The sequence below is a fragment of the Semicossyphus pulcher genome, unplaced genomic scaffold (assembly GCF_022749685.1).
Source record: "Semicossyphus pulcher isolate SPU_LCO1_2020_fin unplaced genomic scaffold, fSemPul1.0.p SCAF_10, whole genome shotgun sequence".
NCBI lineage: Eukaryota > Metazoa > Chordata > Actinopteri > Labriformes > Labridae > Semicossyphus > Semicossyphus pulcher.
This window is the reverse complement of record NW_027211604.1, coordinates 25,110,906-25,127,804: the sequence shown is the minus strand read 5'-3', so window position 1 is coordinate 25,127,804 and position 16,899 is coordinate 25,110,906. Positions and strand designations below refer to the sequence as shown.

The window sequence follows — 16,899 nt, the reverse complement described above, 5'->3', positions numbered from 1 at the left end:
CTGTTAAATCTGTATTATTGTTTGTATTTAAAGCTCCTGTGAGAAGTTTTTTACTGGTTATGAAACAGACTGAAATTAATTCTGATGACTCCATATGAGCTACAAAAGCAAACCAGACCATCAGAGACAAGATTGATTATTTCTATAGAGTTATTTTTAATGTCTGAAAATGCTGGTGGGGGGGTAGGTGTCAGACGAAGAGAAATGAACTGCACGCTGCCTTTGTTTAAAATTAAAAGTGACCACCACTTAAGCATGAACAGGACAAAATCAGCAAAGAGATAGGAGGTACGGCTTTGTCCACAGGGGGCGCCAAAATCAGCACAAAGAAAAAGTTCCTCACAGGAGCTTTAATGAACATTTACATGTTAGCTGAAAGTTAATTTAGTTTTATTGCTATACCTTTTTGAAGGTCACAGAAGTTATTAGCATTGACGGATGGTTCTTTAGACTTCACCTCATGTCTGAGGCTTTCTGTGTGTGAACTCTGTAACCTGAATCATTTGTCGCTTCCCCAGGCCATGAAGGTGGTGTCCAAGAAGAAGTTAATGAAGCAGTGTGGCTTTCCTCGTAAGTCCTTTTCTGTTTATTCTGTTTGAACCAGAAAATGGTGAAAAATAAATCAAGAATCAGCTTCAATAGAACAAATGTGATGAAACAAAACAGTAAAGTAAAGTAAATAAGACATGAGATGTGGAGATAAGCCACAGAGAAACTGGACAATTGGATGAAAAATATTTAGTTTACACACACACACACACACACACACACACACACACACACACACAAACACAGAGTTAACTGTCCGTCTGACTGTTTACAAAGGCTGTTAACTAGGAAGTAACATAATCACTATTACAAACACGGCCGTGACGCTGCACCGTGTTTAAATGACAGCAACATGTTCTGCAACAACGGAAGTTAAATCATCCGCGCTGGATTGCAGCTCGTTGCAGACATGAGTGGTTACGTGAAGCAGAACAGATTTTAAAGCTATGATAAAAGAGAGAATGAGCAGAGAGGAACAGCAGTGACAAAGTCTGCCTTTTCTTTATAAGCTGTTACACATACAGTGGTACATGGTCGACTCTCAGTTAAATGTATGAAAGAGCAGCAGGCCTGTGGTTTGGGCGGTGATGGAGGGGGGGTGGAGGATGCTTGATCATGGTCCTCGACACTTAAATTTAAGCTTAAGTTCAGTTTGCACGTCATTCAGTTGTAGCCCTATGTCTGTATTTTAATGAGCTCTTGTTTTAAAGAATTAAAGAAGAATGATGAATATGTAAAGAAATGTGTTGGGTTTGTCTCACGCTCTGCAGGTCGCCCACCTCCAAGAGGACCCAAAGCAGCCCAAGGAGAGCAGCCCAAAATCTTAGGACCCCTGGAGAGGGTCTACCAGGAGATCGCCATCCTTAAAAAACTGGACCATGTCAACATAGTCAAGCTGGTGGAGGTGAGACCATCTCTATCTTCCCGAACACAAAACAGTTTCTGCTTTTGCATTGAGAAACTGACCAGCGCAAGCGTCCTGTTGTTGTTACTAACATTTATCTGGAAATTGGTCAATTAAGGTTTGGCAGTTCTAGTTTGCTTGTTTATGCATCAGTCAGTGGTTACTGGGATGCAAAAGAAGGGGGGTTCACTGTATGGCCGTGCGATATATCGTTTAATGATTGAAAAAGCGATGTGCGCATGTGCAATAGTCACATCGCAGGACGTGCGATAGTGACGCAAATTAAGTGAAACACGTCAAGCTGCTACTTTATTGTTTCTCGGTGCAAAACAAAAACTCTCCAGTTTCTCTTTCCCCATCACTAATCTACAACAAAGTCCGTCTGACATCACATTATCGCAGCCCTTTATGAGAGCACAGTGAACTGACCGCTGAGCTGCAGTCTGTGTGTCACCTGCCCGAAAACAAGGACGCGACACTGCTGCTGTCACTGATCATTTTAGCAGGCTGGTCGAGGCAGATGCTCCGTTGCGCGAGGTGGCTTATAAGTGAAAGTATTCCCGTTATCAACAGCACCTCGTCCCGGTGCTCGTTACCACTGTGGCCACATAAACGGACGGGACGTTCATGGAGCAGGAACATGCAGCGGAGTGTTACTTTTAGCTGCTCCCCCTGCAGCTCACACACGGTGGGAGGCTGCCTGTGAGCTTTCGTTTCATAAAGTTACCGTCACTGAGCTGATCACGCTGGTTAAACATACATTTCAACTTGTTAGAAATGGTAGTGGTCATACTGTATAAATAACACAACTGCAGCCCACAAGTCTGTTTGTATTGATGTTATAAAGAAACCGTGTCGCTCTACCTGAGCTCTACTTTTTCATGCAGGTGTCTGAGTCAGTGAACCAAGTGTGGTACGAGTAGGAGAGGAGTTTGTTTTGTTAGAAGGAAATAGACTTTAAAAATAGTCCCAGATAGTAAAAAAGATGATAATTGTTGATATGGACATAAAAACACATCATTTCCTGATTTTTAAAAAAATCGCTTTAATATTGCAGAACAAAAAGTTCTCACAATGTTTTTTGCAATGTCGTGCAGCTCTAGTTCTCAGGTGAGTGAGTTTATTTTCTGCCATATTTACTTGCAGGAGTTTGCATTTGTTTGTATTTAAGGTCTTGGAAGAGGAGAGAAATAACGTTTACAACATATGTAAATTAACACGTAAAGCATTACACCTATTAACTGTCCCCTCTAACTCATGAGGGTGCATTAAATACTGAACACTTTGGCACAGTTCAGTCGCTGACTTTACATCACTGTTTATAACCAGGGTTTGAATATTTAATGCTAACAACTTTAGCACACTCTAGCATACAAACACAAACTAGCATAACAAGCAGCCATTGTACGCCCTTCTTAACATTTAGTAAATAAAGCGTCAATTAATCCATTAAAATAACTTCAACATTTATCTTTCAACAACCATAAACACTGAGTAAACACACTCTGAGAACACGAGCACAACCATCAGCCATAGATGTGCTTTGTGTTTACTGCTAAATTGCAAATATTAGCACTTGCTAATGCTCAACCAATACATTGGACATGGTAAACATTGTACCTGCTAAACATGTTAGCATTGGCATTGTAAGCATGTTTAAAAGATGAGGTTAGCAATAAGCTAAGCTGCTAGCATGGCTGCAACCTTTTAGTCTTATGTATGACATGCAGATAAAAACACCTCGTTAACGTGAGGAACTTTCTACACTTTATTTCCATTTTATTAGCATGTAAAGTTAATTGAAAAATAGCATCTATCACTGTTAAATCTGAGCATGTGATCATCCACAACATGGTTTAAATCCTGAGGATGTCCCTTTATCTTTGTCTCTTGAATCAGCCTTTCTTGCTGTGGACCCTGGCTGCTGCTTTGTATTTATGTCATGTCACTTTCTGTCTGACAAAAAGAGGCTGATAAACGCCTTGCTGCCATGAAACAGATGGGGAACATGAGATAGGTTTACCCTTTAGCACATCTATCACACTTCTATCTCTGGACTTTTATGATGTTTGGCTGATATATTCTGGGAAACAAAGCTTCCTGTAAATGTTTTTATTCAAGCAGCCAGCGCTTTCAAACTGAGTTGGGGAAGTTTAAAGATGGATAAACTTTCACTTTGTGCAGAGGCGTTGTTTGTGAAAAATGATAGCCCATTTGAGGACGTGACTCAAGATGCCCGACGCTCCCTTGCGATATCATCAGAGTGTTTTTCAATCTCGGCCAGATGGCGGGGGCACCGGCGTCGTGGTCGGGAGTTAAGCTCAGGGAGGCAGTCAGAAGGAAAGTCTGGCTTGCTCGGGCGGAGAATGTGCCAGAAATATAAAAGAGTTTAAAGTATTTTCTGCAGCAGTAAAGACACACTTTATCGCCCCCTTCTCTCATAATGGGGATATGTTGGCAATGAGGAAAACCTGCTTTACTCCTCTCCATCTCTCTTTGTTCATCCTCTAAACAGGCTGTGCTCAGGCCAGGACCACATTCATTATGGCTTCCCAGCTGATTCCCATGAGACTGCAGTCCAGTCTATCTAATTATAAATGGACTTTGTCTCTCGTTTTGAACCATTAAAGCAGACGCAGCCTGGAACAGATAACAACTGATGAGAGGGATGTGGTCATTTGTTACAGATGGTGGGGAAGAGACAGTGAAACCAGCCCCATACCTGCTCAGGCATGCAGCTTTTATGAGAGACACTTTGACATGCAAAGCTCCATTAATGTCGCTTCAACATAAGTCAAGACCCCCTTTTAAAACATCTTAGTCGGTGCATTAGCCGACAGCTGTAGAGAAAATTACTCTGCTGTAAATGGTTTTCACTCTGCCCTCGACAGCAGCTCATGTTCTGTTTGAGTTTTGTGCTTTAACGTGGAACAAAAGGAGAAAACAAAGTGTAATACAAAAAAAAGTGTTGATTTAAGTATGAGCAAACATTCACTTATTTACAGTCTCATCAGTAAATAGTGTTCCTGCTGCTTTAGAGGTGATTTCCTGCCTTTGTTTTTCCAGTACTCCATGTACTGTGTGATGTTTACCTCCACATTGGCCATTTAAATTCACCAGCACGTAGTGTTTAAAGCGATGCTCCAGATGGACTGTGTGTCCTGTGGTTTGTTGGAGCTGTGAGCCGGTGCCTTGCAGAACATGGACCATGTAGTCTGGGGGGAAAACCTGTTTTCATTACCTGGCCGAGGCTGGATTATTGACTGGGCCTAACAAGCAACAGCCCGGGAGCCCAGAACTCTGGGGGCCCCGAGAGCTGATTTAACATGTGTGAAGGTATACTCTCTAAAGCACAGTAATAACTGACAGGATGTGTTCCACCAAGTGAGTACAGAGATCTAAGCTTCTGCTCATGCTTCTTCGAGCATCATTTGACTATTAGAACGGCCTTCATGACATGAAACATGTCATAAACAAAGACAGAATGAAAGTTGGATGTAGTGAATAACATCATATTAGAGAGAGTAACCCGATACAAAGACAGTCAGATGGATGGATGGACTTTATTGATCCCATGCTGCGAAATTGTGGCGTTGCAGCACCTGAAAAATATCTAAACATACAGTAGATATATATATATATTAGGAAATTATCCATCCATCCATTCTCCTCTGCTTACCCGGGGTCGGGTCGCAGTGGCAGCAGGCTAAACTAGTTAGCCCAGTCACCCTCCAGCGAGCTCTGGGTCCCGGGGTCTCATCCCAGTTGAACTTTCCTGGAAAACCTCCACAGGGAGGCGCCCAGGAGGCATCCTAATCAGATGCTCAAACCACCTCACCTGGCTCCTTCGATAGCAGAAGCGGCTCTACTCCGAGCTCCCTCCAGGTGTCTTAGCTCCTTACCCCGTCTCCAAGGCTGAGCCCTGACACCCTGCAGAGGAAACTCTCTTCAGCCACTTGTATCTGCGATCTCATTGTTTCAGTCAGGAAATTATACAAAAGTATATTATAATTATATTATAAAAATATAAAATATAAACAAACTTTCTAGGTAGAGGTGTTGAAGTGCAAATACAGTGTGAGATGTTATGACATTAATATCTACTTCAACAAATCAATATCATAAATATGTAGATATTTGGGTTGATGAAATCGTACTTTTTAAACCCACGTTGACTCGCTGTGATCAAAACCATCAAAAGAAAAAAAGATTGCTGAAGCAGTTTCCTGCTCTGTGAGGGGGATACTGTTACTATTATGTTACTGGAAGAGCAGCCATGTCCACGGATAAATCTTTAGACTAAGTGTAAACTTTATTTAAAGATTCGGCCTAAAAATGTAGAGTCTCGCTGCACGACAGATCGTTTAACAATCACTGTTGCACAATGTGCAATAGTCACATTGCAGGAGGTGCGATAACACTCCACCTGAACTCTCTCTAGTTTTTCATGTGGGTGTCAGAGTAGCTGAACCAAGAGTGGTACAGGTAGGAGGGTGGTCGTTTTAGAGAAACTTTGCCGCCCTGCCGTTCCGTCAGAGTGTTTGTTTACTTTTCCCGTGCCGTGCAAAAGGTGTTGTCTGTCTGCCGTCGACCGTCTGCCATGAGTCCATGTCAACGCAGCATTAGCTGAGAGTCCTCTTAAGCTAATCGCTCGCTACAAAAGTGTCTGTCTCTCCCAGAGGTTCTAACATCATTAGACAGTCGATTGGATGAAGCGTAACACTCCAAACTAAGATTCATTACCTGGTACTGTATTTTAGGCTGTGTCGGATTAACATAAACACAGAGAACTATGCTAAATGCTAACAGCTAAGTTTGCCCCAGAGCTCTTTAGCAGGTTAATCCGGCCATGAAGGTGGCAAAATGTTGAATGCTGAGTTGGGAATTTGCGCAAACCTTGTGAAGTCTATTAAATTACACCACTACAGATGTCCTACTATTGAGAATTACCAGATGCTTCACCTGAGTGTAAATAAAGTTGGAAAGGTGATCAGACAGCTTTCAAGACATCAAGGACTCCGTAATGTTCCTGTTAAGTACTTTTGTACAGATGTAAAGAGGTGTACCTGAATGCATCCTCTCAGCTCTTTATATTCCTGTGAGAAGAAATATTACATATTCGTTGAACAGTTTTCACACCTACCTGTACTCTGAATGCTGGACCTTGAGCTTTTCATCTGTCGAGCCTCCTTTCATGATGCTTATGTAAATGTTGCAGGTGCTGGATGATCCGGCGGAGGACAACCTTCACATGGGTATGCAGAAAGTTTCTTCTTTGTCCCAGTCTTCCACTGCGTTTCTGTCCGCTCGGCCACACATGCCAGCAAGTGTTCGTATGACTTATTCATAATTCAGAGCATGTCTTGAATAATCACCTCAGGGCTCGCACATTATGCACAAGTCTTCCATCAGCAGAGCCAGGTCACAGTTAGGACGCCTGTTAGTGTGAAACGACAAACTCTTTCTGTGCTTCATGTGGCACTTTCAGATCATTTAATGCTCTTGTAAGAGAATAATGTGACTGTGAATGAATAATTTTTGGTCTCTTTTCCCGTCTCCTTCCTCTTTCCTGACAGTCTTTGAGCTGATGCGTAAAGGGTGAGTACAGAACATGTCCTTTTTTTAAATAATTTAAATCTCACCCCCTCCTGTTCCTCCACCTTCACCTCCGCGTTTCATCATCCTCCTCTCCTTCATTACTCCGAGCTGACATCGTGCTGCTGTTTGTTTCATCCTAGGCTTCAAAGGCTTTCATAATGTTCCCAGGCTTTCACAGTTATTACCGATGGCAGCCGGCCGTGTAAATGTTTCACGTCCTGATGCATGAGCTGTTCCTTCCTACACTCCTCAAAATCTGCCACGATCTAATGATCGCGGACCTTTTGTTATTCTAAGCGCCTGGAGGAGGGAGGGGGCAGCTGGTATCGTTACACATAGGAGCATTAATAAGCCGTGTTCTCCTTTTAATAGGAAGCTTTGCTCTATTTGTGAGCTTTGTCAGAATGAGAGAGAAGGTTTGCTCTCATGTCGCCCCTGGGAGAAAGATGTTAGACAGTCCAGATGATTAATACAGAACAGCTGCTTCATTTGGTTTTAAGTATCTTAAAATTAAACTGCTGCTTTCGCTGCTTCTACTATTGCAACTGATACGATCATTCTGGCTTCAGCCCTTTTATTCCTACATGTTCTCACTCATAATAAGGCTGCTCGTCCTGTGGCCCTGAGCTTCAGAATGTGGATATGAAAAACTCAGCTCAGCTTTCAGAATAAAGCAGCAAAGTTTGTGTGTTTCCCAAATAAAAAGCAACCTCTGGTTAGCTTTCAAAAGAAAGCTTGCTGACATATTTCAAACTATATGAGTTTTATATGAGAGGTAGCATTGGAAAGTGGAATTGGAACAATAATAAATCATGTATAACACACAGTCAAACACTGAGGTGTATTTGTAAGCAGCTCTGATTGTTTTCTTTTACATGTTTATTGACCTCTTTGTGAACAACTCCTCTTGTAAAGCATTCATAAAGAATATATAACAGTTAGTCATAAAGCTTAAAGTCATAAAGTCATATTCACTGTTATCACAACCTTTTATTTACTATTACTTATTATATTACCTCATTATTATAATATTAAATATTATTTCTATTATTTAGTATTATTCAATTTTGTAAAATTACTTGAATGGTAACATTTAATTCTCACAATCTTAAAATTAGTTTTTAGTTTCAGTCGATTTTACACTGTAAATGTGACACGTCCTCTGACATGGAAGCAAAATAGAACTCAAAGCTTTTTGTTTAATAATTTTAGAAAGTTTTTTATTGACTACGTACGAGTTAGTTATTGTTAGTTAGTAACTAAGACTGTATCTAACAAGTTTTAGAACACGTCCTGACCTGCTCACCAATGATGTTAATAACCATTTCTTCAATGTTAGAATCCTGCTAAGACATCTCAACTGGATTCAGTCAGTCCATTAATCTAATGTAAATGTAAAGTGAGATAGCAGCTTATTTATGCCCTTTATCGTCATCCCAACAGACACTGTTCTGTTCTTTGTTGCTGGTTTAGGATCCACACACGTATCAGTGATGCTTGATCAGGATATTTGTGTCTGTTTGCATCTTTGCATTTTGAAGCAACAAAACAACTAATGAACATCATCTGTGTTTCTGTCTGCCTGTGTTTCTGCCTGACTGACCTGTCTGCCTGTCTGTCTGACCTGTCTGCATTGATTTACAGCCCAGTGATGGAGGTGCCCACAGACATTCCTCTGTCGGAGGAGCAGGCCAGGTTGTACTTCAGAGACGTGATCCTGGGCATCGAGTACTGTAAGTATCTCGAGCAGAACGACGCCTCTTTGTGAAACACACCTGTGAAGTGTTTCAGTGAAATGCATTTTTAGGGCCTGTAAGCTCCAGTGCCCCCCTCTAACCCTCCAACCTTAAGAGCAGCATGCAGTGTGAGGTGAGTGTGTAGTGGACAGGAAAGCACTAGATACTGAATTTATCAGGATATTCCTCTTTGTTGTACCCCTTATCATACTACAAGTGTAAAAGAACAGGATCCTCTCTCACTACTCTTTAAAAACTGTGATGTGGTCGTGTTTTCCTTTTAAAGGGACAAACAGTTCTTGACCCTCCGTTTCCACGCCCCCGGGGTCTGACTGCAGATGTGTGCTGTCCACTTCATCAGTATCGAGCCTCTCCTCGGTGAAATGGTTTCCTCGAGCCGTGTCCTCATTTGCTGCGCTAGATCCATTTCCCTGAGCCATGAGCCTAATGATTAAGGATCAATGCTGCCTCTCTCTCTGCTCTGAGCTCCATCTTGAAAATAAGGCCGCAGAGAATCATAGAAACTGATGCACGAGCCGACACTCGGACGCTTCACCAAAATAACATGTGAAAGCAGTAAACACTGTTTTTACATATTGTTACAGGTCACAGTTGAGTCTCAGCTACATTGCATGCTTAGCTGGGTAGCCTACGTTAACACGGCTCATTATCTCTTTGGCCATCATTCATACATATATACTGTATATATATATATATATATATATATATATATAAGAATGAAACGTGTTGGATAGAGCAGCCAAAGAGAAGCCTTTTTGCTCTTTTGAGTTGTGTCTATTTTTTTGATGTGGTAACTGAATAAAGCCGCTCCCATTAACACTGTCTCCTTGAAGCAGAGCTCACAAAGTCTCCTTTCTAGTTAGTTTGTCAGCTAGATAGACGACATTGGCCACTTTGTTAAGCTAAATGAATAACAGGGAATCAAAGTTTTGTGTCTGTTTATTCAGAATGACTTTCACATGGTTGCTTTAGTTGATGTAAATAAATGTTTAGACTGTATCTATCGCAGAATGCGGTCACAATGGTGACTGAGCCTATGGCCCACTGATGAAAGCCTTTGCAGTATATTTGCAGTAATATAGTATTATTATGGGCTGGGTGTCTGTGGCGGCGCCCAGTTAGTGACTCGTTTTCCATCAGCCAGCAGTGGTTGGTCTGCCAGAGAGGGTAGGCGGAGCTAAGCGGCTGCTTCTCCGCTCTCTGCAAGTGTTGTGAGTAAACAGTAATCTACTATGGCTGAACAAACAAAGAAAAGATGGATGACTACAGATACAACTTGATTGTACAACCGTGTTGATTTCCTCTTGATGAACTCAACATGGCATTTGTCTAAAGGAAATAATGTCTTCAGGAGCCTAAATGAGCTTTAATTAAGATGTCACTTGTCATTCTGTAGGTCACTGATGGGTGTTTTTAATTTAAGCAATATTTGAGCTAATGACGCCTGATTGCAAGGCGGTTGATAAGTAGAGTGTGTCATCTTTTAATAAGATCTCCTCAGACAAGTAGGCATCACTTATCCAATCAGTGAGGTGTCCGAGGCTCAGATCAGACGCTCGGGCTTCAACATGGACTTAACTTTCAGTCTGAGAGTAACTTGAGCAAACAATGTTGACAGAAACTTTTCGTTAACTGTAAGAAAAAAACCGCAAATTTAACGTGTGAACCTTTTAAAATGTAAAAAACAATATTTTTGGAGCTCGTATTATTTAGATGCTGAATAAAATATGAACCTCCTTTTTCAAAGTTCGGAAGGTACAGCCAATGTTAAATGTCCTGTGACCTGACATTTAAAGTGCGGTGTATAAATGTAACCAGAGAGCAGAGGGAACAAGCTTTATGCAGTCGAGCCTTATAGGTAGGAAACGTCTTTTTGACAAGGTATCTGAAAAACGAATGGCTCAGGGTCCTGATAATTTGTTGTAGATATCGTGGTTCCCAGAGGATGAGTATGAAGGAAAATCTCATGCACCTCCCCAGAGGATAAACCTTTGAGGTTCATATTTAGATTGACCCTTAGATTTTCTCCAGGTCAGAGGTAAAATAATACCTAAATTATAAAAATGTTGTTCCAGCCCATTCTCATATCCAGGGCGTCACATGCTAACGCTTCTACACAGCCCTCTGAGTCTCATACAGAAGCACAAGCACCTCGTGACTGTATGAGAGGCACCAAAGAACACCTTCACCAAGGAGACCAGGGTTTACCCTAAAATCCAGAATATAAGTCGCAGTCTGTTTTGGGGTTTATCCCAGAGAGAAAAAGGTTTTCTACAGATATTTATTGCTAAAAACGTGTATACAAGATATTTTCATTTAAAACACAACATTTCATAACACACAAATTAAAGCCTACCATCTGTTTTTGCCATGTCGAGTTTGCAATCCTTGAGCTCAGCCTATGATAACATTGATTGTTGTGAGGGTGGCGGCTGCACTGGCGATCTTGACGGCGAAGAAAACAAACGCTTCCATGTGAATGAGTGATTTGAGGATGAGAACATGTTGGTCGTTTGTCTGGTTTATTGCAGCTCACAGCTGACCTCCTCTCTCGTCCTTGTCCTCAGTGCACTACCAGAAGATCGTCCACCGGGACATCAAGCCGTCTAACCTGTTACTGGGGGACGATGGCCACGTGAAGATAGCCGATTTCGGGGTCAGCAACCAGTTTGAGGGTAACGATGCTCTGCTGTCCGGCACTGCTGGCACGCCTGCATTCATGGCACCAGAGACCCTGTCAGACACGCGGAAGAGCTTCAGCGGAAAAGTAAGTTAACTCCACATTAATGTTAAGAGGTTTATCCATGCCTGAGGTTGAACTCCTGTGGTTGCAGCAGCTGCTGGCCTGAGCCTTACACTCACGGTTTGAAATGAGATCCATTAAACCGAGATGAGTTTTCAGACCTTTGCCGGCCTGTTAATCCAAGAAGCAAACTGTCATTGTCGGCCGTTTCCCCGGTGTGTTAGCTCGTTCTAACAACTCAGAAGCCATTAATGCAGCTGAGAACAGCACCATCACCAGAGTCAAGAAATGGAATTGGCCGATTGGTTTTACTTACCTGATATTGATTTGGAAATGTTTCCCATCATTAAGCTGTTTCTACTCGCACAGTCAAGTAATGATCCGTCATGTTAGTCGGGGATGACGCCTCTCCTCATTAATGATTGGACTGACTACCACCTGCCTCTGTGCTTGACGTACTTCCTCCATACGTCTTGCAAAATTAAACATCTGTTAAGGCTTGTTAATCAATCCCTCACAAGAATTGATTTTCACACAGTTAGAAAGGACCCTCCCCCTTTCAGTCCCTATCCTCCTCTTCTTTAATAAGAGAAACGTTGATGACGACAGAAAGGATAAAAGAGTTCAAGTGCTGTTGAACGCCTGAAGTGTAACTGTCTGCTGTCTTCTCGATCTTTCAAGATGTATATACCGCCCTCCTCCTGTCACCTTTTTCTCTGATTAGTCTTCATTCTTCCTATTTTTTCATTCTTATTGAGTCATGGACAGAGCACGTAAAACACACACAGACCTGGGCCCTCGCTGCACTGCAGGATCATAAACTCACTATCTGATTGTGGGTCACAGCTCTTACCCGCACCGTCTCGCCCCCCTCCCTCGTTAGTTCGGGATCATCCCGTATTGAAAAATGAGATGTTGTGTCCTTACTAATAAATACAGACCTGATCTGTCAGTATTTTAGGTCACATTCCGCTCTAATGAATAAACTGCATACATTTTACACACACTTATATCCCAAATAAATAAAAACAAGATTTCCAAAGAGACAACAGAGAAATGTTAAATCAAACAGGAATAAGAGGCGAGCGGTCTCCCTGTGTCCACATGATCGTTGCCGTGGATACAGGGAGAGTGTGCAGTCCTTAATGTGGCCCAGGACACACGTGTGTACACACTCACGTACTGTATGTGGATAACTGCTTCCCAGACCACCTCCGTATGTGGCTCAGTGGTAGAGTCGGTCCTTTTTTCATCGGAAGGTCGAAGGTTCGATCCCCGGCTCCCTCAGGCTACATGTCGAAGTGTCCTTGGGCAAGACACTGAACCCCAAATTTCTCCCGGTGGCATGGTATGAATGTGATAGCTGATCTCTGCCATCAGTGTGTGAATGGGTGAATGTGTAAAAGATTAGAAAAGTGCTATAGAAGTACTGTCCATTTACATTTACTTGTTTACCTGTCCATTTACCTGTACTTGTGATCCGATCACAAAAAACCACATGTTGATATCAGGTCTGAACGGGCTCTTTATGCCCCAACATTTGTGGCTTTAGTGTAAATCAGCAGCAAAGGTGGGAAGCAATGACTGTATATAAAGATGGACGTATCAGTCTGCTCTCACTGAATGAAATTGAAGCCCAAATATCCCCCCGATAGGCGCTGCCGTCTTGCGATGGTGACGTCATATGAAGCCAGAGCTGTGCATTATCGGCGGGTGGAGCCGCCGTAGCCCCTTCCTCTAACCAGGACACACAATTAAATTACTGAAAAAAACAGCAAAGATCCTACACACCGGCTTGTTTAACAGCAGAGCAGCTTCTTGTGTTGGTCTGAGGTTAACGTTCACAGGTATGTAAACTTCAGTGACTGTGGTGATTGTGTTAGTTATGCCTCCTCTCATCATTCGTCCTCCACTCTGCTAATCCGGAACAGATCGGCTGCAGGAGCCATATTTGTCAACAGAGCTGTCAATCATTTTTACAGCATCAAATAACTAATCACAAATAAACTTGTCAGAAAAATGAACACTTGGACATAAATCAGCATGATAAGAACTAACTATAATGACAGAAACCATGTTTGAGAAAAATGTATTTGACGTGTATTTTGATTTTATAGTTTGACTCATGTCCCATCTGTTAACATGGAGGAGGCGGGCTTTATGAGCTATACTGCAGTCAGTCAGCAGGGGGCGATAGAGAGGGTTTGGCTTCACTTTGAGGGAGCTGTCATGTCGTCCATCTTTTTATACAGTCTGTGGTGGGAAGTAACAAAGTACAAATACTTCATTAAAGTTCTTAAGTATAGTTTTCAGTTCTGTACCTTACATGTATTTATACTTTCTTACAACTTTTTACTTTTACCCCCAACATTTTTTAAACTCTTTATTAGTTTTTCCACAATTTCCCAGTTTGGGATCAAAAAAGTACATCTATATCTTAACAGACAATAAACCACAACAAAACACACACAACCATGAATGTAACAGGGGGCACCTTCTCTCTACATCCTTTATCCAGTCTTCTCTGCCCTGCTGAGGTCACGACCCGATAGGACAATAACACATAGAAAAGATGTGTACTTGGTTTTTTGATCAGTGCATAATGAAGACAACAGACGTAATAAAAATACTTTAAGAGCTCTTCAGATCAAACAAGACATGAGGCGGAAACTCGATGGCGGAGAAGAGCCATCTAGTAAATATGCCATCTGTGACTGACGGGAGGAACTTGTTGCGACATTGATGAAAGTGAGCCAACATGGCCGACCACATCAGAGCAGATTCAGAGCAGCAAGACATTCCCCATCCGACTGAATAATTCATTATTTTCAGTATAAGAAAGATTTTAGTGTAACAGTCGAACATGACGTGTTAGCTCTGCACTCCACAGAAACGTCCTTCAGAGGGCTCTTTTTTACTGTTTCACTCTGAGTCGCTTCAGAGCCACTTTTACTTCAGTAAAGAAGTCGAATCACTCTACTTGAGTAAAGAATTTGTGTGCTTTTGAAGTATTTAATATCAGACACTCATATGTCACTTAAACCCCCTCAGTGTTCACTCCCAGTGGAACGTCAGGCCATTAGTACATGTTAGTCACACCGCATCGTGCCTGATAACAAAGGTCTGTAGCATTGAGATGGATTACTGAGGTTCAGAGGGCTGGTTTATCATTTCATATCTATCAGGGAATTGAAATGGATTTCTAGGAGAGCTTTTCACACAGAGAGAGAGAGAGAGAAGGACAAAGAGCCTGATGGATCGCTGCAGGGCCTCAGCTATCTCATGACACACATCTATCTCAAAGGTATCTGACGGTACACATCCCCAAATAATAACCTTTAAATGTGCCGTAAATCACTGGAGGCAGTGTGCACAGATTAAGGTCATCCTGTTTGTTTGTGTAAGAAGGTGTTTGGATCGCCGCAGTGTGTTTCTAAATGTCTGGCTGCCTTTACGTCACATTTAATGTCACTACTTTCCCTTTTCTAAGGCTCTGGACGTGTGGGCCATGGGAGTGACTCTCTACTGTTTCGTCTTTGGGAAGGTAAGTCTGCACATCGTCTGTCTCTCAGTCACAAAAGGCAACAATGAAGGCTGGGATTAGGGCTTATTTCGAGGACAGGCATGCTTGTTCACAGCACCCAGTGACATTTGAATAGGAACACTGTCTATCACACACCTCTTTTTTTTGTTACAGCTAGTGGTGGGGAAGCTACTTTGAAAGCACCGCTTTGTAAGTAACCAGTTTGGGCCTGTGACCGCTAATGCAGTTGTTGTGCTGGCAGCTCTATACAAAACCAACAGTGTTTTCAGCGCTCGTCAATGTCACTTCTCCCTCACCGACAAATCAAAATCAGGGAGGGGCGGGACTTCAGATGTCAAATTTGTCAAAAACAATGGCGCAGGAGAAGCTAATTCTTTCGTTTTTTCGAGGGTACAATTTCCAGCTGTAGAGCTGCTGATGTCAGGACACGATTCCTTCACTTTGTTTTTATGGTTTCTAAATTTCTTTGTATAAAAGCAAATATGAAGCATTGAGAGCAATTTAAAACAGACCTAACAGTCACTACTGAGGAAAGCGGAAGTGCTGCCAGACAACTTTCGTAACCTAGCAACAGTAAGTGACGGTGAAAAGCGCTCTGAAGTTGAGGTCATGGGCGCTGCCAGCACAAAGAACACTGTTAATGGACACAGGCACTTAGCTGTTCAACGTCACCGAGACTTCCCAAGGGAGAGATCTAGTTTGGTTGACTGAAGCTGCTTAGAAAGAATAGTTGCCAATGTACATGTGATATGAAATTAAAACAAAATGTCGTACAAAAGTGTGACATGCCAACAAAAAATGCACATTGTAAAAAGTGTCCACTTGTTTTTCACAGGTCTAACATTAACCAAAAATAAACTGTCGATTCCACTGTGTACATGGGAAAGTGCAGGGAGAGCCAGCTTTGGTTGTGTTTACAGTGAACATCAGTCAGACACCTGCCTTCCAGAAACTAGAGGCCAGGTGGGGTATTACAACAAGCAGGATTCTCAGGCAGGAAACATTTAGGTCTGTCACGGTAACCACATGACCGCAATGCCCGGGTTATGTGACGCCAACCGCGGGTAGCACCCAGTGACCGTCATCACCATTTTTTTTTTTATATATCATAGATCCAGTGATGTTGCAAGGTACGCGTTCTGCGTCTCTGAGGCATTAAAATCTAAAGGGGCGCAGTAAACTCGCTATCCATACATCCCAGGGAAGCAGCTCATCTTTCCCGCACAGAACGATCCATGATGAACAACAAAGTAATTTTAAAAATCACAGTAATCAGCAAACCTGGCTGTCAGAGCGCCGCTGTTTCAACCCTCTGTGCATCTAATCAGCGCAGACGAGCCTGTGTGCGGTCTCGCGACATGCTAGTTTAGCCGCTACAACAACAACCAGTCTGTCACCATGCATTTAATTTCAACAAATAAGGATTCAAACTTAGAAGTGGTAAATAAACTTCCCACCGCTCATGCTGCGTTCACTCATGTCGATGATGTTTCGCCGTCTGAGGGACGCACTGTATTTAAACAAACAAAACATACTCAGGCAGCAGGCTGGGGCATTACTGTTTTACCACAGTTAAAAATTCAGCCCCAGAAACGTCTATAAAAACATCTTCACGGAATATATGTTAATAAAGACAAACAATCAACTGATATCACAATTTGACAACACATATATATTTAAGTTCAGTTTTACATATTGAGTTTTAAAACACTGAAAACTATAGCCGCATGTTTTTAACAGGTGAGTGACAATCCTCCTAAACCTCGTCAACAAAACAATACCATCTGCATATTTAACAAAAAGA

The 16,899-nt window shown here is 42.2% G+C and overlaps 1 protein-coding gene across 3 annotated transcripts in view; it reads left to right on the top strand.

Moving 5' to 3' along the window:
- camkk1a (calcium/calmodulin-dependent protein kinase kinase 1, alpha a) overlaps nt 1-16,899 on the top strand; it is an 82,604-nt gene that overhangs the window by 53,551 nt on the left and 12,154 nt on the right. For all 3 annotated transcript variants that reach the window (XM_069667955.1, XM_069667952.1, XM_069667954.1), the window contains exons 5-11: nt 519-570; nt 1,320-1,453; nt 6,672-6,708; nt 7,030-7,051; nt 8,696-8,784; nt 11,376-11,575; nt 15,042-15,095. In XM_069667955.1, the coding sequence (XP_069524056.1) occupies nt 519-570; nt 1,320-1,453; nt 6,672-6,708; nt 7,030-7,051; nt 8,696-8,784; nt 11,376-11,575; nt 15,042-15,095 (588 nt within the window). The remainder of the gene's footprint in view (nt 1-518; nt 571-1,319; nt 1,454-6,671; nt 6,709-7,029; nt 7,052-8,695; nt 8,785-11,375; nt 11,576-15,041; nt 15,096-16,899) is intronic.